This window comes from Candoia aspera, chromosome 8 (assembly GCF_035149785.1).
Source record: "Candoia aspera isolate rCanAsp1 chromosome 8, rCanAsp1.hap2, whole genome shotgun sequence".
Taxonomy (NCBI): Eukaryota; Metazoa; Chordata; class Lepidosauria; order Squamata; family Boidae; genus Candoia; species Candoia aspera.
The window spans coordinates 15788035-15811656 of NC_086160.1; the positions used below are offsets into that span (position 1 = coordinate 15788035).

At 40.4% G+C, this 23622-nt stretch overlaps 1 protein-coding gene across 1 annotated transcript; it reads right to left on the reverse strand.

Annotated features, from left to right (window-relative positions):
- Window positions 1-1139: 1139 nt before the first annotated feature.
- CNGA1 (cyclic nucleotide gated channel subunit alpha 1) lies at window positions 1140-15831 on the reverse strand. The gene is made up of 5 exons (XM_063309860.1): window positions 15734-15831; window positions 13625-13723; window positions 12046-12153; window positions 10175-10281; window positions 1140-2536 (listed from the first exon to the last, which is right to left on the reverse strand). Exons 1-5 carry the CDS (start codon window positions 15829-15831, stop codon window positions 1140-1142), a joined length of 1809 nt encoding a protein of 602 aa, XP_063165930.1.
- Between the last annotated feature and the right edge of the window lie 7791 nt (window positions 15832-23622).

Sequence of the window (23622 nt, forward strand, 5' to 3'; positions counted from 1 at the left end):
AGTGTTACCCTTTTCCTAGCTTGTATTGGTTGTGCTGTAGTGGGCTGAGTGGTGAGGCACTTTTTGATAAAGTTGAGGGGGTATCCATTTTGTTGGAAGATGCTGTATAGGCAGCCTCTTTCCTTTTTCTGGTGCTCTGGGTTGCTGCAGTGCATTTGTACTCGTCTGAATAACGTTCTAAACACAGCACCTCTGGTGGGAGGTTGGGTTGTTACTTTGGTAATGGAGCACTTGGTTAGTGTGGGTTGTTTATCGATGGCTATCGAAGCTTTTTCTTAGCTAATCCAAGCAGAACAGAGCCCTGCCTTGCATTCTTTCCAGGGGATCTTCATGAAAGATTACATGCCAGTTCTGTATCTTACATCTTCATTCTGGTTTCCTCAATTAGGTGTCTTTCCATTATCTTTCCTCCTTTACTGAGTCTTGTATTTTGAGAGCAGGGCTGGTTTCACTTCATTTATACCATCTAGTTACTACAGAAATTATGTTTTGTTTAAAACAATGATAATCAAAAAGAGTAGGTCTCATGATAACAATTCTACATTGCTATGAATCTCAATATATTTGAATCTGATTATAGTCAGTACAAATAGCACAATTCTGCATAAATAACATTATTGTATTACTAGCAGTGCAGAATTTTCTTGTAGAAATATTTCCACTTATTATACTATACTATTTTGAGTTTTCTGGATAGTTACTGCTATCAAAGTTGTTCTATGACTAAAGACTCTAACATGATCAGACAGTTTAACGATCTTCAACAACTGTAAACACAAAATGGCTACTGGAAAAATTATTTCTTTCTAGGTGCATTATACAGAAGAAATTTAGAATATAATATACTAATCATTCATTCGTTCCTGCTGATGTACCCATAAAAGTTGATCCATGGAGATTCTGATTTATAGAACCACAAAACATGATGGCATTGTCTAAAAGCATATCTTTCCTAGAGACAAAATTTAAGTTCTTAAACATGTCTGTTGAACACGGTTTGTTTTAAAAATATATATATGCCCAGAAAAAACTGGGTGATATGAATAGCTTCCCATGTCTAATGGAATGTCTAACATAATTCTGTCTATCATTCATTAATTCATCCTCACGTTTGAATATCTGAAATGTTGTTTCGATCCTTATTGACCAGTAGTTCTCTGCGATTCTTCTAAGTCTGAAAAATCACACTCTAGAGATGGTTTCACGATGTTCTCAACTTGTCTTAGCCTTGTTTTCAATTTCTGCTGTGCAGCACTATATTCAGCCAAAAGTTTAGCAAATCTTGTTTGTAAATTATCTAGCATTCCTTCTATTTGGCTAACTTTTTGCTCAAGATTTCCAGTGTCTCTTTTCAAGTTTGCTTGTTCTAAATCCAGTAATCCATCTTTCATAAGGATTTGCTTTCCCTTCTCTTCCAACAAAGTCTTGGCATCTGGGTATTCTGTTAAAGCTTCCACTAGGTCATCTTTATGCAGACAAAACAAATCCGAATAGCCAATGCTTCTAATATTAGCTGTCCTCCTATTTCCAGCTTTGCTCCCTTTAATGTTAAGGATGCTAATCTCTCCAAAATAGCTGCCATCACTAAGAACAACAAACTGAGTTATGCCATCATCAGCTACTACTGCAAGTTTTCCTTCTTTGATAATGTACATTTCTCGCCCAATATCACCTTTCCGGCAGATATAATCTCCAGGACTAAATACCTGAGGTTGTAGCTTCAGGACTAGCTCAACTAAAAGACCAGCTTCACAATCTGAAAAAATCTGGACTTTTTTTAATGTCTCCAAATGAACATTAATAGCAATTTCTGCTCGTAATTTATCTGGAAGAAATTTCAAGACTTCTCTTTCATCTACTGCCTTTTTATTTGTCCACAAATAATCAAACCACTTGATAACCCGTTTTTCTAAATCTTTGCTTACATTACGAAACTGCATGTACTGCTTGATAGCATCAATCCTTGCTTGAAATTCCTCCTTGGCAGCATTCATATTAGAGATCATAGAACCAATATTACCAACAATGGTAGCAAAAATTAATACACCAACCAAAAAATCGACAACAACAAACCAGTACTCAATATCTAGCACAGGAGGAGGTGTTTCACCAATAGTTGTCAAGGTCAGTGTTGACCAGTAAAGACTATATACATATTTTCTAGCAAGCCTGCCAAATTCAGGATGAGAAATGTTGGGATAGACCCATGTGTCTGTACCAAAGCCAATTGCTTTTGAGAGTGAGAAATACATACAAGCATTCCAGTGGATAATTATTATAATGTACATGACAAGATTAGAGATTCTGAAGATATTTGGGTAACTTGTTCTTGTTTCTGTTTGCTGGAAGAATTCAAACATACGTGATATTCTAAGTAATCTGTTTATTCTTATTTCTGGATAATTCAGTCCTAATTTGAAGTAAAGTAGATCAGTTGGCATGATGGACATTACATCTAATCTGAATTGTGATGTTTCCTTGTATCTTTTCCTGAGCTTAGATTTTTCTTTCACCAACAATCCTTGCTCCAAATAACCTGAAGCAAAATGTAAACAGTTCTTTATGATACAAATCTATTTATTTTCAGAAGTAATTACTAAACCGTTATCTAGAACTGTCTCGTAGATCAGGTACCTCTTTCATCCTTGCAAGTAGTGAGAATTTTTAACATTTCTAGTTCACATTTAAAACTAAAATCTGAAGAACTCGATCAACGTTTATTTATTTATTATTTTATTATTCAAATTTTGTTGCTGCCCATCTCTCCCAAGAGGACTCTGGGTAGTTTACAATAAAATTCATACCACGACAATAAACATTAAAATCCGATAAAAATAAAAAAATTACCAATATAAAATACAATGTAAATAAATATAGAATCCAAGTGGCTCTGAGATGCCAATCCAGTGGGAGGGGCTCTAAGGCACAAGCCACCCCCAAGAATGGCTACTCACCTTCCCGCCCCAAGCGAGGCGGCAGAGCCAAGTCTTCAGGGCCTTCCTGAAGGTCAGGAGTGAAGGGGCCTGCCTCGCCTCCAAGGGCAAGATGTTCCAAAGGGCGGGGGCCACTGCAGAGAAGGCCCACCTCCTGGACCCCACAGATGAAATTCTGTTACAGACGGGGTCCGTAATGCATTTATTTATTTATTATTCACATTTCTATTACCGCCCATCTTCCCCCAAAAGGGGGACTCTGGGGGGTTTACAATAAAATTTTCCTTAAAACCTCAACATCATAAAATCACCGAATCAACACCTACAATACTAAAATAATAAATAAATATAAATACGGAATCCAAGTGGGAAATTTCCATTCAGTAGGGAGAACTCTACGTCACCAGCCACCCCCAGGAAGAGCTGTTGCCCTTCCTATCCCAGGCGAGGCGGCAGAACCAGGTCTTCAAACCCTTCCGGAAGGTCAGGAGTGAAGGGGCCTGCCTCACCTCGAGGGGTAGAATGTTCCACAGGGCGGGCGCCACTGCAGAGGAGGCCCGCCTCCTGGACCCCGCCAGATGAAATTCTCTTACGGACAGGGTCCGTAACATGCCCTCTCTGCAAGATTGGGTGGGGCGAGTCAATGTTATGGGGATGAGACGGTCCCTCAAATTTAGAAATTTGTCACCTTTCTTCTGCAACAATAGTTTGTTAATACAGTGAACTTCCATGAAACTTTCCCTAGCTTAAAATTCTGAATTAACTTAATTTTATTGCTCATGATATCAAATAATTCAGAAACATTGCTGCTTTTATATTGTTATACAGCTCATAAAGTTTTCCCATGATATCCAATCCAAGAAACTGAACACCTTTCGAACTAGGGTTTGGCCTTCGTTTGTGATAATCAGTAATAGCTAAAGTGTTATGTGTGAGGGTATTTGGAAGACTACCTGTTTCTTAATTTAACTGTCCAGATATTAAGATAATCATGCCCAGAAATTTAAAAAATGGGGATCTGAAATGAGGCCTTTTTTGGGGGGGAGGGGGGATTCAGGACCTAGCTAACATTAAAAATTCCTTCATAAAATGCATCCCAAACTGTTCCACATTAAAAATAAATGCATTCAAAAATTATTTTGCAATAAATCTGTAAGGCATGTTGAAAGATATGTATGTTTGTTTGTTCGTTTATTTTTCAAATTTCTATCACAGCCCATCTCTCCCGAAAAGGAGACTCTGGGCGGTATAAATATCTAGGCATAAGTGCTATTGAACGCTGATGGTTGCTTCTGCCTGCATGGTTCCATTCAGGGGTACCTGCAGGGAAGAGGACAAAAGCTCAAGGTGGCAGCCACAAATATGTGGCTGAATCTGGAAAAAGAGGGGTGGGGCTTTGATTTTTTTTTATTTATCAAATTTCTCTGCCGCCCATCTCGTACACGACTCTGGGCAGCAGAAAAATTTGATTGCACGGTTGTAACCTCCAACTCGACTTTTTGGATCCCCTGTGGTCCCCCCGGTTCCATTTCTAAAACACAGAGATGCTCTTCAGCCAGTTGAAATACCAGTTCAATTAAATATGAAAGCAATGTTGTCGTTGTTGATTCATTTAGTCGCTTCCGACTCTTCGTGACTTCATGGACCAGCCCACGCCAGAGCTTCCTGTCGGTCGTCAACACCCCCAGCTCCCCCAGGGATGAGACCGTCACCTCTAGAATATCATCCATCCATCTTGCCCTTGGTCAGCCTCTCTTCTTTTTGCCTTCCACTCTCCCTAGCATCAGCATCTTCTCCAGGGTGTCCTGTCTTCTCATTATGTGGCCAAAGTATTTCAGTTTTGCCTTTAATATCATGCCCTCAAGTGAACAGTCTGGCTTTTATTTCCTGGAGTATGGACTGGTTTGATCTTCTGGCAGTCCAAGGCGCTCTCAGAATTTTCCTCCAACACCACAGTTCAAAAACATCGATCTTCCTTCTCTCAGCCTTTCTGATCGTCCAGCTCTCGCAGCCATATGTTACTACGGGGAACACCATTGCTTTAACTATGCGGACCTTTGTTGTCAGTGTGATGTCTCTGCTCTTAACTATTTTATTGAGATTGGTCATTGCTCTGCTCCCAAGGATTAAGCGTCTTCTGATTTCCTGACTGCAGTCAGCATCTGCAGTAATCTTTGCACCTAAAAATACAAAGTCTTTCACTGCTTCTACATTTTCTCCCTCTATTTGCCAGTTATCAATCAAGCTGGTTGCCATAATCTTGGTTTTTTTAGGTTTAGCTGCAAACCAGCTTTTGCACTTTCTTCTTTCACCTTCATCATAAGGCTCCTCAGTTCCTCTTTGCTTTCAGCCATCAAAGTGGTATCATCTGCATATCTGAGATTGTTAATGTTACTTCCAGCGATTTTAACTCCAGCCTTGGATTCCTCAAGCCCAGCATGTCGCATGATGTGTTCTGCGTACAAGTTGAATAGGTAGGGTGAGAGTATACAGCCCTGCCGTACTCCTTTCCCAATCTTAAACCAGTCTGTTGTTCTGTGGTCTGTTCTTACTGTTGCTATTTGGTCGTTATACAGATTCTTCAGGAGGCATACAAGATGACTTGGTATCCCCACACCACTAAGAACTTGCCACAATTTGTTATGGTCCACACAGTCAAAGGCTTTAGAATAGTCAATAAAACAGAAATAGATGTTTTTCTGAAACTCCCTGGCTTTTTCCATTATCCATTGGATATTGGCAATTTGGTCCCTAGTTCCTCTGCCTTTTCTAAACCCAGCTTGTACATCTAGCAATTCTTGCTCCATGAATTGCTGAAGTCTACCTTGCAGGATCTTGAGCATTACCTTACTGGCATGTGAAATGAGTGCCACTGTTCGATAGTTTGAACATTCTTTAGTGTTTCCCTTTTTTGGTATGGGGATATAAGTTGATTTTTTCCAATCTGATGGCCATTCTTGTGTTTTCCAAATTTGCTGGCATATAGCATGCATTACCTTGACAGCATCATCTTGCAAGATTTTGAACAGTTCAGCTGGGATGCTGTCGTCTCCTGCTGCCTTGTTATTAGCAATGCTTCTTAAGGCCCATTCAACCTCACTCTTCAGGATGTCTGGCCCTGACCACACCGTCAAAGCTATCCCCGATATTGTTATCCTTCCTATACAGGTCTTCCATATATTCTTGCCACCTTTTCTTGATCTCTTCTGGAATTTACCTCCAATGTTTCTAATTTTCTGGAAGAGGTCTCTTGTCCTTCCTATTCTATTGTCTTCTTCCACTTCCACGCATTGCTTGTTTAAAAATAATTCCTTCTCTCTTCTGGCTAACCTCTGGAATGTTGCATTTAATTGGGCATATCTCCCCCTATCACTGTTGCCTTTTGCTTTCCTTCTTTCTTGGGCTACTTCTAGTGTCTCAGCAGACAGCCATTTTGCCTTCTTGGTTTTCTCTTTCTTTGGGATGTATTTTGTTGCCGCCTCCTGAACAATGTTGCAAACTTCTGTCCATAGTTCTTCTGGGACCCTATCTACTAAGTCCAGTCCCTTAAATCGATTCTTCATCTCCACTGCATATTCCTTAGAAATATTAGTGAGCTCATATCTAGCTGATCTGTGGGTCTTCCCTAATCTCTTTAGTCTGATCCTAAATTGTACAAGAAGAAGTTCGTGATCTGAACTACAGTCACCTCCAGGTCTTGTTTTTACCGACTGTATAGATATCCGCCACCTTTGGCTGCAAAGGATGTAGTCAATCTGATTTCAGTGTTGTCCATCTGGTGAAGTCCATGTATAAAGCCGTCTCTTAGGTTGTTGGAAGACAGTGTTTGTTATGCAGAGTGAGTTGTCTTGGCAAAATTCTATCAGCCTATGTCCTGCTTCGTTTTGTTCTCCCAGGCCATGCTCACCTGTAATTCCAGGGGTCATTGACTGCCCACCTTAGCATTCTAGTCTCCCGTGATGAAAATAACATCTCTTTTAGGCGTGTTGTCCAGTAGGTGCTGCAGATCCTCATAGAACTGCTCTACTTCAGCTTCTTCAGCATCTGTGGTTGGGGCATATATTTGGATCACTGTGATGTTAGATGGCTTGCCCTGAATTCGAATTGAGATCATTCTATCGTTTTTTGGATTGTATCCAAGCACTGCTTTAGCCACTTTACTATTAATTATGAAGGCTACTCTATTTCTTCTGTGGTCCTCTTGTCCACAGTAGTAGATCTGGTGGTCATTTGATGTGAAGTGGCCCGTTCCAGTCTATTTCAGTTCACTGACGCCCAAAATGTCTATCTCTAATCTTGACATCTCACCAATAACCACATCCAATTTGCCCTGGCTCATAGATCTTACATTCCAGGTTCCAATGGTGTGTTGATCCTTAGAACATCGGATTCGCCGTTCACCACCAGCACCGTCGGCCGCTAGCCGTCCTTTCGGCTTTGAGCTAGCTGCGTCATCACGTCTGGGGCTAGTTGAACTCATCCTCTGTTCCTCCCCAGTAGCATTTTGACCATCTTCTCACCTGGGGGTCTCATCTTCCGATGGTATACCGACATATCTCTGGTTGTACTGATCCATTTAGTTTTCACGGCAAGAATACTGGGGTGGGTTGCCATTACCTTTCCCCAGAGATCGCATTTAGTCTGACCTCTCTGTCATGACCTTCCAGTTTTGGGTGGCCCTTCACGGTTTAGCTCATGGCATCATTGAGGTGCTCAAGCTCCAGCACCACGACAAGGTAACAGTCCTTTGCTGAAGATGAAAGCAATAGCTCAGATGAAAATTACTTAAAAACCAATGTTTAGTATGAATAGTATTGAAAAAAGGAGAATCGTTAACCTATTCCTCACTCTCAGGTTTCCTGTGTGTAGTGGCAAAATAACAATAATAGTTGAAGAAGGTTCTGTGGTTCAGATAGGAAGGAAAAAGGTGCTTAGAAACATGTAGGGGCACACAAGTAACCTTCTGGTAACTCCTTAAAGCAGCTTTTTTTTTTTTTGCTTTCGTGAGACTTCCAGTGAGGACATGGTGAGCTGAATGTCCTTGAAGGAGAGGGGATGATGCTGCGGCAGAGATCAGTGACCAGAAGGCGAGTTCTGGCCGCTGAAATCTCTGGAAAAAGGAGAGATTGTGAGATTGCCCACATGCACTCCAAACAGCTAGTCCTCGTGAGTAAACTGCAGAACTGAAGTTTTTGTGGTTGGCTCATGAGTTGAGCAGCTGAGAGTCGAGGGATTCCATCTAAGCTCACAGTTGCAACGTAGCCTATGTGGACAAAAAGCTCAGCTGAGCCTCATTTCTTAATCACTTTTGGAATTGCCTTTTAATTGTTTTTCAACTATTAAGAATGGATCAACAGGTCTTATAACATTCACTGGGTGAGTCTCCTTCAATCCTTGGAGAAAGAAGTTTTAAGCACAAGGCTTAAAAAAAAATGGGGGGGATAAACAGCAAAACCATGATCAGAATCTTGATTTTAGAAAGTTATAAATGGATTATGGGTCCAGAGGGATTTTAAATAATTTTGAAATTAATTATAAGATCTTCCCATGGGAAAATGCTGTTGTTTAAAAAAAAAATGGTAAGATGGGACTTTGGGACTTTGAAGGTTGGGCACTAGAGGGAACCAGAAAGAACTAAAGATTATAATTAAAGGAGAAGAACACTTAAATTTGACTCCCTAATACAGAATGGAGCAAAATACTTTAACTTTTAATGAATTGAATTGAATTTGATAAACTGAAGGATATTTGTGAACAACGGACTCAGATAGCTATATCTGCTATCATAGACAAACTGGTTTTAAAACAAGTTATAGAAGAGGAACAAGTTTTACTGGACAAGACTGAGGCTGATTTGAATTTGAATGTGGATTTAAAAATGACAAGTTACAAGAAAGATACGGAAAAAGATGTTACGCTGGATATACAAATGAAACTGGCTGATGTTTTAATAATTAAGAGGGATATACAAATAATAAGCTAGAAGAGTGATTTGGATAACTTTCTTATTTTGGATTTACAAAAGGGACTTGTTGACGTTTTGAAGGATTTTCTGAGAAGAGACAGAGAAAATGAAAAGAAATCAAGAAAATCAAGTTCTGGGATATTACATAAAGGGATTAAAGATCGTTAAAATCAAAGGGAAGGAATATAAAGTTTGTTTGGTTGATCAAGGTTAAAATATATTTGTTGTTGTTCTGGTCACCCTTAAATGTTTCTGGAATTTTGTTGCCCAGATCTTTTACTGTATTTTCAGAGAAGCTGCTGAAATTATTTGTCCTTGCTGGGATGAAGGGAAAGTCATTTCTTCATATATTTCCTTTCTTTTCTTCACTATATTCTTATTTTTTTTCTATTTTTCTTTTATTTTCTGCACTTTCTATCTTTTCATTCTTTTATTTTTTTTTTAGTTTGTATTTTTTAATCTTTGTAAACTTTTCTATCTGTATCTGTGTATCTATGTATCTATATATGGATAGGAAGCCTTTTCTTTTCCAGCTTCTCACCATCACTGCACTGCAATCAGAGAAAAGGCAGGTGGTATATGTGCATACTCTGAAGCACCTTATCTACTTGCAAGCTGATGTGTTACACAACCCTCCAGAGCCTTGTTGTTACCTCCCTATTGCTCAGCGAATTGTCTCACAGTCATGTTCCCTTCTATTCTCCTTCCACTGCATCATTGCTATTGTTGTTTTTTTTAATCTTCATATAAGAAATCCTTATAGAAGCAGATATAAGAACCAGTCAGAGAACTCGAGCCTGTAAGCAACATGCACTTGTTATGCACAGCTGGGGAAGGCAGCTAGGAAGAGCTGATCCTGCACCCACAAAAATGCGTAAAGAGTTGAGCCCTATTACCTCTCGATGAATTGCAACATATGCCCCATGGAAGAAATTGCCTTGAATGGCTAATAAAATAATGTGGCTTGATATAATGAGAAGAGAAGAACAATAATATCTCGACTGATTGATTGATTGATTGATTGATTGATTAAGTGCCATCAAGTTGTCGACTCTTAGCTACCACACGTGATACATTTTCTCCATGAAACATCTCATTACAAAAACTAATTTTAAAAACATTTCTGTCCAGATGTGAGAAGTGGGCAGAATAATAGCTCTTCCCAGTTCCTCTATTTTGTGAAGCTGGACCATACTTAATAAAGTCACTTTCAAGAATTCAAGGGCAGGTTTACCACCATATAGGGCACAACAGAGACAATAGAACATACTCTTACCTGTCCTTGTTCGTACAAACATGTCAGCAATATAAATAAAATCTGAAGAATAGTCCAAAATGAACCACATTTCTAAATTGTTATTATTAAGGTCATCGAAACAGGCTCTGAGTAAGGAAAAAAAAAGAAACCAGAATTTAAAAGTAAGCATCAAGTATGTTCCTCATCAACCACAGTTTTCATTTCAGTGGAACTAAGGAGTGACTGTGTGGCATTTTAAGAACACATTCTGGGGAAGAGTTGCAACTGACAGAAATTTAATGGGCCACAAAATTTGATTCTGTACAGTAGTCATTCTACTTTATCTGTTAAAGAAAATGAAGATTTGCATATCCCTGCAAATTTCTCCTGCTCTGCAGAAAAACTGGTAATAGCAATCCATTGATAAACAGGTTCAGATCTATTGCAGCAGAATAGGAAGAAGAGTGTTAGTCTATATTGGCAGCATCTTTTCCAACTAACAAATTTTAGAAAAAGGCATAAGCTTTCATCAGATGCAGAGTGGATTTAAATTGGGGGGAGGGGAAAATGAGTTGATTATGCAAATACAGGTTACATGTAAGAGAGATTATAAGTACCTTATCCATTAAGAATTGTATTTTGCAAAAAAAACCCATTGTGTTTCTGAGATTGCCTGAAACCTTTTGATGTACATGTGTTGTTTTGGAAAAGCTGGATGTTAACAGCACCATCAAGTGAAAAATTGTTGAACTCACATATATCAAAAGGCTTAGCATGTCTTGTGATTCCACAGCAGGTACCACTTAGGATTTATGAAAACCAATACTTGACATTGGGGCTTATCATAGATTTCAATCACTATATCCAGAAGCCCACTTCAGCTTCAGATGGTATTCCAAGCCTTGGATAAATCTCTAACCAGGGCAAGAAGGTGCCACTCTTTTTTTAATTAATCTTCCCTGAAACTTGGGATGTTGTGTCATTGTACAAATCAGCTATCTCCTAAGGTTAAATCAACTGCACATTCAAATCTGTAATATACAGATATTCAGTCTCAAATTTTACAGTTTGAAGGTTCAGCAAATGATAATTTATGAAACATTTATGGAATCTTTGAACAGTTTACATATATTTTATCAGTAGCCATCAGAACAGCTTGGTGAAACAAGTGAGTATCCTTATACCCATATTGCAGATTAGAGAAGGTGGTACAGGTAGTCATCACTTAATGACCATTCGTTTAGTGACAGTTCAGACTTATGACGGTGCTGGAAAAAACAACTTACAACCAGTGCTCACATTTAGGACCATCACAGTGTCCCCATGGTCATGATTTGGGCACTTGGCAACCGGTTCGCATTTATGACTGTCACAGCATCCTGTGGTCACGCGATTGCCATTTTCAACCTTCCCGGCCCGTAAAATCGGGTCAGATTCGCTTAAAGACTGCTTCACTTAGCAAACAAAATCCTGGTCTCAATTGTGGTCATTAAGTGAGGACTACCTGTATTACATTCTAGAGATGCTTTTGCTGAGACCTTCATTGTTCACAGAAGTTTCCTAAACCACAGCCTGGACAACCGATACTTTCTCAATGAGCTTAACTGGACTGACTGACTGGTAGGATCATATTTTCACTTTATTTACTTATTAAATTTGTATGCTATCCGACTCCCAACAGTTCTAGGCGGCTTACAATTAAAACCATTTTTAAAAAATACAGTAAGAATCTAAAATAAAGATTAAGAAAGAAAAAAGTTCTTTCTCCGTCTAAAACAACCAATTGCTTTGATGGGTAACAATTATGGGAGCTGGAGCGCAACACAGTTGGATGATGCCAAGTTGGGAAGCTGGGTTTAAGACACAGCAACATTTCTAATATGGCTCAGTCTTCTGTAATATTACAATACCTAGCAATAATCATTGTCCAGTTGTACATGACAGGCAGCGTGATGCAGAACAGCCAGTTGTAATAAAGGTTTCCAGAGGGATCAATGACAAATATTTCTTTCTTCCCCCTAAAGAGTAAGCAAAAGGAAAAAGGATCTTACTCATACAAAATGACTGCCCAAGTTGAAACAACTGATTTCACTGAATCTACTCTTTCTTAGAAATGAGGGGAACTTAACTTTAGATCACTGTTTCTCAACCACGACAACTTCAAGACTTCAGCTCCCAGAATTCCCAAGCCAGCCTCCTTCAACTCCCTCCAACCGCCTATTCCCCCCGCATCTCTGCCCTTCTGGCCACCCTGCACTTTGGCTTGTGGGCAGCAAGCAACCCCAGAACCACTGCAGTTTAGGGGTTTCTTGACATGCCATGGCTCTGGGACTGCAAGAAGACACAAAGCCACAGCCGCCCAGGAACCTACAGCTGCCCCAGAAAGCCACAGCCGCCCCAGCCTGGACCAGCCCCGCTGCGCAAAGTCCCAGACCCAGCTGCTCTCACTGTCCTGCGCTCCGCCACCCCAGCTGACCTTCACCGTTGTCTTGCTCCCACTGCTGACCAAGCACACCCGGCCTCGCCCTTCATGAGGCAGCTGCTGGCTGCGTGAGACCTCCTTCCCCAGGTCTCACAAGGAAACCGCCGTGCGCAACCTCAGGAAGAAAGCCTTGCACAGCCAGCAGCTGCCCCGTGAAGGGCCAGGCTGGTTGTGCTTGGTCAGCAGCGGGAGCAAGCAGATGGTGAAGGTCAGCTGGAGTGGCGAAGCGCAGGGTAGCTAAGGGTGCGGAGGGCCAAAAGGGAGATAGGCAGGTGTGGGGAGTTGAAGCACCCCTGCAGTGGTAAGTGTGGGCTGGCTGCCAAGTGCCCGAATTTTGATCATGTGACTGGGGAAAGTACAATGGCCATAACTTTGGAGAACAGGCGTAAGTAACATTCATTCAGTGCTGCCATCACTTTGAACAGTTGCTGAGTGAATGGTCGTAATTCAAGGACTACCTGTATCCAGTAATGGGACCTGGACCAGAGGGCTGCAGGTGAAAAACAGGGTCGGAAGGGGGCCAAAGGCAAAAAAAGGTTAAAAAACACCGGCTTAGCTGTAGTACAGTTCTAGCAAAAATAGATCTTGTGACAACTTGCCAAATCACATTCCTAAATCGCTGTTATTATCCCCATAGTAGGGCCCCAGATGTAATAATATGTAGGAGTGACCTTGGGAGACAGGAGGAAGAGCTGCAGCCTAGACTACCATCATGCAAAAGGTATGTCAGTCCACAGGAGGGAGGGGGCTGGGAAGCATTTCAGAAGGGACCCTCCCTAGTTTTTCAGAGATTAAGAGGAGGGGAGGGGAGGAATACTTTCAGACTCACAAGATTCTGTTAATGTAACTTTGCAATAAAGATAGAGCTAGTATTCATTGGTGGGCTTCTTGTCTGGACTACCTCACAGGGCTAACATCAGAACAAAAGGATCTTGTCTGCAAACTGACTTGGGCAGTGATTCGTTTTAACAGAAGATCATTCTGCGTAGAAATTTAAAAGCACTTACTCCTCTTTATTATTTTTCTTCTCAGGTTTACTTTTATTTTTCTTCTCATCCTTATCTTCCTTGTCCACTATGTTATTTTCCTTTGCATCACCAGTTTTACTGAAACAAAAACTCATGGCTGTTAAAAATAGCACCCTCACCATAAAAAATACGATCGTATTAGTTTTATTCCGTCTTATTTTTAATTAGTCTGCCATATATAGGTTCCACAGTTCTGTATACCATGGTTCATTTTCACTACTCACTATTGGGAATTGTATGTTTTAGTTCTGAATATATTTCAGATTGGTCTATGACCCTAATAAACTAAGCTAGCTAGCTAACTAACTACAACCCCACAAAGTATTGTGATACTTCTTTCTTTGTAGTACTTTACCTTACACCATTTTACCTTCTGAATACCTAAGAAATTACTCTGTAATCAATTACACCTATAATTGCTATTGCCACAGATTGTTATTGCGCCAGTCTGATAAACCTGCTGGCTGGGGACTTCTGGGAGTTGAAGTCCACACATCTTAAAGTTGCTAAGGTTGAGAGACACCACTCTACACGATCTGGAACACTTCTTTATTGCACTGCAATATACTTCATATCAGATGCATAACACTGAAGCACAGTTCAGCCAAGTAATGGATATGATCCACACAAAGTTAAGGAATGATAGCCAATACACCATAACTGTAACAGTATACTAAATCATACAGGTAGTCCTCTACTTACGACCATTCGTTTAACAATGGTCCAGAGTTACAACGGCCTCGGAATGGGGCTTTATAGTCTGTAAAGCACTTCTGAGGGTCGCAAAACGTCACACACACCCGCAGTCACATGATCGCATTTCGGATGCTTGGCAACTGGCTTGCATTTACGACCAGTTGCAGCATCCTGTGGTCACGTGATCATGTTTTGCAGCATTTTCCAATGTTTTCTGGCAAAAAACGCCCATTGGGGAAGCTGGATTCTCTTAACGACTGCAGTGATTCGCTTAATGACCCATGGTTTGCTTAACAGCTCCTGTAAAATGGTTGTAAAATCGGGTCCAGTCATGTGGTGACTTGACTTATGACTGCAATGACTTAGAATGGAAATTTCGGTCCCAATTGTGGCCGTAAGTCGAGGACTACCTGTAATGTGATGTGTTGGTTTTGATTCAGTATATTATGGTTGATTTAATAAACCATGACTTAAAGCTTAATAAAATCATTGAATAACTGATTCCAGTCATAAGCTCCTCTGGCTCTACTTGGAGATTTCAAGATATATTCAACTTGTGTGGATCGTTCTCCACATATATAAGTAGTAGGGAATTGCACCTTTCATTGCCCAATGTTTGTTAATTAGGTCAACAATATAACAGAGCAGCCATGGAATTAACAGGCTCTAATTATTCTACTTCAGACACATTATGTAAAAACCTAGCTCTCTGGAGAAGGCTCTAATGCTGAGAAAGGTGGAAGGAAGGAGAAGAGGACAACCAGCAGCAAGGTCAATAGACTCAGTTGTGATGGGGGCACCGTTGGAAGAGCTGAAGGGCCAGGCTGGGGTGTAAAGATTGCCTATTCTAAAACACCATCAGACTCATAAGCAGGATCACAAAGATATCTGATTTATTAAAGAATAGTATGCAGGATCACAAAGAAAGCTGAGAATGAAAAAAGCGCGAAATGCAAACTAAAAACCCTCGGTACGAATGAGATCCCTCCCCCCGTAGAACCTTCCCAAGCTCACAATCCCAGGTGCTCCTAACGGCTTCTGATGGTCCACGGGAAAAGGCCTTGAGCAGAGCACATAACCCAAACACATTCTATTGAAATGAACATAGATACAGAGCTTGGCACAAGGTTCCACAGCAGCTCCCTCCCAAACAGAAACACGCGTCAGCACCATGGCATGTGAAACATTACGATGTACAGTGCACATTGAAACAGTGAACATGACATGGGGACAGACTGTCATGGAGAAAAGCTATCTGTGTGGTCGCTAAGGGTCGACAATGATTTTATGGCATGTAATTGCTCAATCAAGGAATTAAGAACCATGACATTAACCCAAGCTCAGATCCTCAGCAAAAAAAGTAAAATTAATTCATTCACTGATACATCTTACCTGCTTTCACCATCCTCCATTTTTACACACTGCTTTTTTCCTTGGTTGGCTAAATTGTGAGGATCTGAATCTGAGTGTTGGGTTTCATTCTCCCCCATCCTTGCATTTGTAGTGATAATTTATTATCTGAGAGTGAGAGAGAAAAATATATTCGAAGTGGACCAATAGTTTGTAACAATGCTTTCATATATAATGGCATGTGAAAACGTCCATCTTACCTCTGGCATGCCTCGCAACTTAACCAAAGTTTTATTATTTATTTATTTGCTTATTCACTCATACCACTGACTACCAAGGTCTCCCAGTGGTTTACATTAAAGAAAAAGGGGGAAAAATCAAAATTAAAACCTGAGATACTAAAAACAATTTAAAACAATCATTTGAAACAATGGTCAAAAGCCTGCTTTTAAAAGGCATGTTGCTGAGTTTTTTAAAAAGTCAAAGAAGAGACTAGGTCCCTCAACTCAACTAGGAGTTCACACCATAGATCTGGGTCATCTACAGAGAAACATTGATCCCAAGTTACCAGACATCCAGCAACAACTGTAGGCAAATTCCTAAGAATCTCCATGGGTGGAGAATATCTTATACCAGTGTTTCTCAACCTCAGCAACTTTAAGATGTGTGGACATCAACTCCCAGAATTCCCCAGCCAGGGGTATTCAAGTCTACACCACACCTCTTCAAGTTGTCAAGGTGTTATCTCAAGTAACTTGGATCCAAGCAATTCGATTCCAACCTTATCCTATCCCAGCGTCTGGGGCAAAACCAGCCCTTTAATGCTTTCTGGAAGGGTATAAAGGTGGGGGGGGGGGCGCTGCCGGGTATTTGAAAGGGCAGGAGTTGCTATGGAAAAGGCACACTTCCTAGATCCCACTCGATGGCAACACTTAAGCGACAGGAACTGGAGCCCACTTCTTTGTGATCTCCTTGCATTCTTCCAGAAGTTGACTTGACTGTTGATCTATTATCTAGTCCAAAGATCTAGAGTCCATTGAAGTTGGATGGCTATAATAAATCTGAATAAATAATAATCTAGTATCTTTGGACTAGATACAAAGGCATACATATACACACAGCATGCTACAACAATCAAACCCAGAAACTGCAGCAAGTGCATCACAATTTTAAGATCATTTTTTTCCAGGAGGACTGCAATTACATATCAACAGAACCTGATGAAGGTGCTCTTAACCATTACCTCAATCTGGGAAACCAGAAAGTGGTCCAGATCTACAAACTGATTATATTTTCCCTTCTGGGAGAAGGTGACCCCATTCAGAGCAATAAGATCTATTACCTTTCTGGAATTGAGACTGATCATCATGACCCAGTGCTAGAAGCCATATGGATTTAGGTGGGCAAAAAAGTGAATCTAAGACTGAATCCTAACAGTTACTGCTGCTACAGAAACCTATCACTCTGCACAAGCCAAGAAGGAGTGGTGTTCAACCTGGAGGTTCTCCTAGACTAAACAGCAGGTAGAAGCTGAGACCGTGACAGCTTTTGGCCAACTTGGTGTAATGGTATGTGGGAAAGACCTTGGGAGATGGGGCAAAGAGATGCTGCCTAGGGAACTGTCAGATAAGAGGGGGCATAGCCTGCAGCTGGATAGTGGGCAGGGCAAGACGCTCAGAAGAGACCCTCCCTAACTTCTCAGGCTGTAAAGAAGAAGGTGGGAGAATTGTACTTTCAGACTTGCAAGATTCTCTTAATGTAGCATCACAATAAAGTAGGACTAGCTTATTTGGTCGTGTTTCCTGTCTGGTCTACCTGTTAAGACTGACACTTGGGCAGGTCTACCAGTTATGCCCTTTCCTGGAACAGGAGGCCCTTGAAGACAGTGACTCACAGCTTTGTCATCTCAAAGCTAGACTACTCTGATCTGCAGCCACAGAAGACCATTCAGAAGCTGCAGCTGGCACTGAATGCAGCTGTCCACCTATTGACCAGTGTCAGATCATTTAATAAAATAGCATCTATTTTGTGGCAACTTCAGTGAGGTCAGTATCTTCCAGGTCCAATTCAAAGTGCTGGTGATTACATTATATATGGCTTCAAGTAGATTCTACCTACCCTAACAGAGAAAAGATACTTTGGGTATCTATTCTGCAAGAGATCAGGGCAGTTGAGACCTGGAAAACAACATTCTCAGCAGTAGCTCCCTTTCTTCAGAACAGCATGCCCCCTGAAAGCAGTTCAGCCCCACCTTTTCAGTTTTCAGGAAACTGGTGAAGGCAGTTCTCTTGTTTTTGTTTTTGTTTTTTTTTAATTTTTTAATTTGAATTTGAAACAATTTGCATACCGCTGGAACATTTTCACAAGTCCATAATGTTTGAGACCAATTGTTTCCAGAATGCGTATTTCTTATATAAGCAATGAAATCCCCCTATTTCTTGAAAAACAATGGTTCACTACTGTCCCTGTGTTTGGATAACATTTTAATCAGACAGCAATTAGTATGTATTTTTTATCTTATTTATTCCGATAGTTTGTTTTTTTTATTGAAAGCCACCTAGAGTTGTTTGAATAGGTAGCATGTAAATGTTGGCAATTGATCGATCAAAAGGATCTCTGTGTTGTCTGGATACAGTTTACATTTATTATACTGACAGTAAGCAGGCATTCAGGAGAATTTCCCCATTACCTGAAGATGATGATGATGATGATAATTTATTTATATTTATTTTCTATCCCACCTTTATTATTTTTTTATAAATAACTCAAGGTGGCGAACATGCCTAATGCTCCTTCCTCCTCCTATTTTTCCCATAACAACCACCCTGTGAGGTGGGTTGGGCTGAGAGAGAGGCACTGGCCCAAGGTCACCCAGCCGGCTTTCATGCCTAAGGCGGGACTAGAACTCTCGGTCTCCTGGTTTCTAGCCTGTTGCCTTAATCACTAGACCAAACTGGCTCTTAATTTATTAATTTATTAAACTTATGTGCTGCTTGACTCTCAACAGCTCTGGGCGGCTCACAACAAACAAATTACAATAAAATCAACAAAAGATAAAAGAAGGCAAGCACAATGAAGAGAGGGGTCTCCCTCTCCGTTGCCAAAGGCCTGGGTGAAGATGTTATAAAGCAACTGATTTGCGTGTAATCCTGACAGCACCAGTCTTAAATCTCCCGATTCCCTTCAGTAGTTTCATAGAGATATAAAAATCATTGGAGACAACATAGAGCTCTGAGGGACTCTACATAATACTTCTCATTTTCAGCAAGTGTCTCCAAGCAAAACCATCAGAAATCTGCCTCAGTGGTATGAATGGCACCATTGCAAAGCAGTGCCTGTCAAGCAGTACTGAAGTATATCTAGGTCAGTAATATCAAAAGCTACCGAGAGGTTGAGGAGAACCAAAAATCACATTCCATAATTGGTCCCCAAAGATCACCAATACTCCAACCAAGGCAGTCTCAACATTCTGAAGCCAGTTTGAAACAAGTCAGGATATTCCTTCAGAAGTGCTTGCAACTGAGAATGACCACAGTGTTAATCATTTTATCCAACCATGGAAGAGTGGCCTACGATTGCCCACCTCTAAGGAATCCAATGCAGGTTGCTTTACCAGTGGTCTGCCAATTGCCTCTTGTAAACAAAGGATAGTGAATGGGTAGACAAACTCCCATTCTCACATTCCCTGATACTCAACCAGCAGCTAGATTTGGATCCTTACTCAGTCTTCTCAAATATGGAATCTCCCTCTTCATGAAGGAGAGCGAGCGATGCTCCTTTTATCACATAGGCAGGCAGATTACCCAACCCCCTACCTTTTAGCAAAGGAAAAAAGCTTCTAATTTTTTAAAATCAAGGCAGAAGTTGCTGGACCAAGGACTGGAAATGAATGGGATTCAGCTTCTCCCCACATCTGTGACTTAATTTACAAGAAGGAAAAGGATTTTTCTAGAGAATAAGCAGTCTGCTCAGGCATTCCTGGGTGTCACAAATTACACTTGCCGATTGTCCGAATATAAATTGGCCACTCTTGGATTTGCAGAAACAAATGTTCATAACCTACATCAAACCTTGGTCTCAACTTCCAGTTTCTGCAAATCTAAAGGAGCAAGTGTTTCAACTTCAAGTTGACGTAAGCCTATAATTCTGTTGAGGAACCATAAACAACAGGTGGTGAGATGACCGCAACAACACTTGCTTTCTAACCAGACTTTGTTTTAGCTAAAAAGTCTGGCATTAAAACAAAGCCAACCCAATATAAGTCACGATCCAGCAAAAGGAAATCACATCCAATTGATTTTCATGGAAGCCATGAAAGCGTTCTCCCACTGAAAGCAATGGCATTTAAGAAACAGTTCTATACCCACTTATGCAGGTATAACTTAACGCAGGGGGGTTGCCTCTGACTAAATATGCACAGAGCTGCACCATAAGTAAGGCTAAATGTTCCTCGACGGAGTATGTATTAAGAAAGAATGTACTATAGATGGGGATCAACTAAGTGTAAATACATTTCCACCTCACCAATTTCTGTAATAATGCTGGGTTTGTATTTCATTTCACATCATGGGGATTTTTAGGCAGCAAACCTAAACACTTATGCCAGGGAATAATCCCCATAAACACAGTGGGAATACAAATAAAAAATTAAATGCATTTGCATTTAGCTGGATTATGGCAAAAGTGACATTGATCTGCCACTTCCAGCATTGTTGTAGGTATCTAGGAATAAACCTGATTTCTTGCAGTTTAGACTCAGAATTAGTTTTGCATTCATAATGACTACTGTAAGAATATATCTTTGCGCAATATATTTAAAAAGAGGCATATTTCCCTTCTTTTTGTTCTCAGTAATTTCCACATCTTTCTTCCAGGAAAAAATTAGCAACCTTACTCAATCACGCATTTCAGTACTGTCCTTCTTTCCTTCCACTGACCATTGCCAACTTCCATCGATTAATAGCAGTCTGAATTTTAAACAAAACTAAACGAAGTAAACTGTAAATACCAACCTCATTTCTTTCGTTCCATACACTGCAATAAATCCCAGGGGATAATGAAATCTTCAATCTTCTATTAAAGAATAAATCTACAGTGAAGTAACCTGGGGAAAAATAAATCAGCTGTAACACAGAAAGGATTCCAATGGTGCTGTTGGCAATTCAATGGAATTACGCTGCAGCATGCGCTTACCTTGGAAATGTAATCTGCCGTTTGTGGTAATGAAAGAAATCCTTTAAGTCTCCACGCTACAGCAACCACATACATAATGGGAACTTGGAATCAAATAAGGCACAATAAAATAAACAAATAAATACTGAGGTCGGGCTTAGAACATCCTTTAAACCCAGATTGCGGCTGAAATATGTGGGTGACACTCACTGATTTTCAGAGGGGACAAAGTTCTACCTTTCTTTGAAATCTTACTGTACTTTAAATACAGGACAATCTAAGATTTACCTACTTCTCTTTTTTTCCCTTTTACAGAGAAAAATACTGCGTGTTGCTATTTCAAGCAGTAGCTTGGCTCCCCAATGTGCTGCTGCAGAAATCCCAAGGACGAGGGGCAGGGGGAGGAAAAATATTAAAAATAAGTAATAATAAAAAGAACTAAGCTGAATTTCAGCACAATGCTGTTTTGTCCTCTGAAAATTTACATTCTTTGCTCTATTCTCAGATTTCCTCAGTGAGGAGTAAGTAATTGATATTTCAAATCGTAACTCCCATGTGATTTATCTACGTGCTGTATTTTTATTATTCCTTCTCAGACCAGCATTCACAGCAAAGTAAGTCCATCTGTCCATATATACATACAAATTTGTGTACAATAAGTTTCTGGGCAAAATAATATTTTGTCTCTAATTATTTGCAATTTGAAATCTTAAATGGTTTGGAGAACAGCAGCACTGGATTATTTTTAATAGGCCATCTTTAATCTTGTCTTGTATTTTGCTTAGTCAAGTATTTTCTAATTCCTTTCAATCCCATTAAGGCTATCATTATTACACAGACTTCCAAACCCTCTCAGGAAAACTCTGGATAGTTCTTACAGTTTTATTCTGTACATTCTACAGGCCCAGACAGATTCATATATCACATTAAAATAAGTTTGTTTTAATTATGGTTAAGCTACAGTGGCCTGCTTCATACAATCCACTGTACCACCGTGGATGGTTTCTCATAGTGTACTATACCATAGTGTGATGTGTGAACTAGGCCCCAGATTAGGATGCAGTGACACCCATAGGACTGGGTTGTCTGGACTTTGTGTCACTTCAGACTTCAAGGCTTATAATCACCTAAGTATCTGGAATAATCAAGCATCTACAGAGGTAGATAGTCAGAAATGTCATGGCGCCTGCAACAGTGCAGTTGAAGCTCTGCCTGGAAGCACCTAGGAAACCAGTAATGAACCAGATCAGTGTTTCTCAACCTTGACAACTTTAAGACGTGTGGACTTCAACTCCCAGAATTCCCTAGCCAGCATGCATTCTAGGAGTTGAAATCCACACATCTTAAAATTGCTGAGGTTGAGAAACACTGGAGTAGACAAATGAACCTTGCTGTAAAAACAGCAGAGGAGAGAGAGTGATCTGTGGTCCTCATGAGTTTTCTCTCCAGCAATGACTGGGAACTCAGCTACTACACTTAGCTCTGTGTTGTGGTGCATACTCAAAGAACTGGGTTACTTCTGTAACCTGTGTTTCAGATGGTTCACAACAGCTTAGCATGTTGCATGTAGGACTCTGCAGTGCTTTAAACTCAATTCCAAAGAGCTGCTTCAAAGCCCCCTGGGATGTCTGCAAACCTTAAAAGCAGCCGTATCGTGTTGATCATCTGAAGGCAGCTGTGGGATACTTTAAAGAACTGCAGGCTACATTTGCACTCCAAAGCATCTTTTCTTCAAAAGGTTGCACAAACCTAACGTGTGTGAACATTGCTACAACAGTTTTAAAGCTAGCCCTGCGTAGCGTGAGAACTTACCTTCCCTTAGTCTAAGGGCTCAGCCTGGAGCTGTCTGCACCTGCCTGAAGCCATGCACACTTTGTTGTAGGCCTCTCCTGCCCTCCTTAAACTCAGCAACCTGAAAATGAAATGGTAGTTATGATTGTATTTCAAAAATTAAAATATATCTAAGCATTGTTTATGGCTTATATAAACCACTGTCTCCTAGGAAGTATGGAACTGTGACTTAAATTCAGTGCAAAGGCAAATTTCATGGTTTAACACCTACTAAGATTATGGTTTAATCCAGCACATCTGAATAGTACCATCAAACAACACAAAACTGCTAAAACATTTTCCCCTCCGAGGTCATATGGGCAACATTTATTTAGGGCTTTAATGACTGGGGGTTTGAACACAGCATTTTTGTTGATGATAAATTAGTTTCCGATCAGACATTCTCAGTCTAAAGAGGCTAGAAGTCTCTAATTCAGTGTTTCTCAACCTTAGCAACAGAATTCTGGGAGCTGAAGTCCACACATCTTAAAGTTGCTAAGGTTGAGAAAAACTGCTTTAACTGGTCAGCCTAAAGATGAAGAGGAAGGGAAAAAAAACTTGGAGCTGGGAAAAGGGGCATCACATTTAATGAACTGATAAACAAAATAGATGTATTTTTTCAAATGGCAGTCACAGCAGGGATATTTTCAAGTGCAGTTAACTGATAGATAGGTAGATGATAGACAGACAGACAGTCTACCTACCTACCTACCTACCTAAAATCTGTCCTCTGGTATTCAGTTGGGTTTACATTCCTGGGCGCTAACACAGAGTTGCAGCTCCCATGTCTCATCCCAGATGTTCCCACATGGAGAACATTCTGGACTCAAATGTGTTTTTAAGAATGTGCAATAGTAGGGGAAACGGCCAGACCCTCCAAGCTCTTGGGCCTAAATCACAAAGCACAAACTCGTGATGGCGGGAATTGG

Bases quoted from the DNA above. Each gene is read 5' to 3' on its own strand.
- CNGA1 (XM_063309860.1), bottom strand. From the start codon at position 15,831: ATGGGGGAGAATGAAACCCAACACTCAGATTCAGATCCTCACAATTTA. The intron at 13,724-15,733 runs GTAAGATGTATC...TTTTTGTTTCAG, and splicing joins ATGGAGGATGGTGAAAGCAG to TAAAACTGGTGATGCAAAGG. The intron at 2,537-10,174 runs GTAAGAGTATGT...ATTTTGCTTCAG, and splicing joins GTTTGTACGAACAAGGACAG to GTTATTTGGAGCAAGGATTG.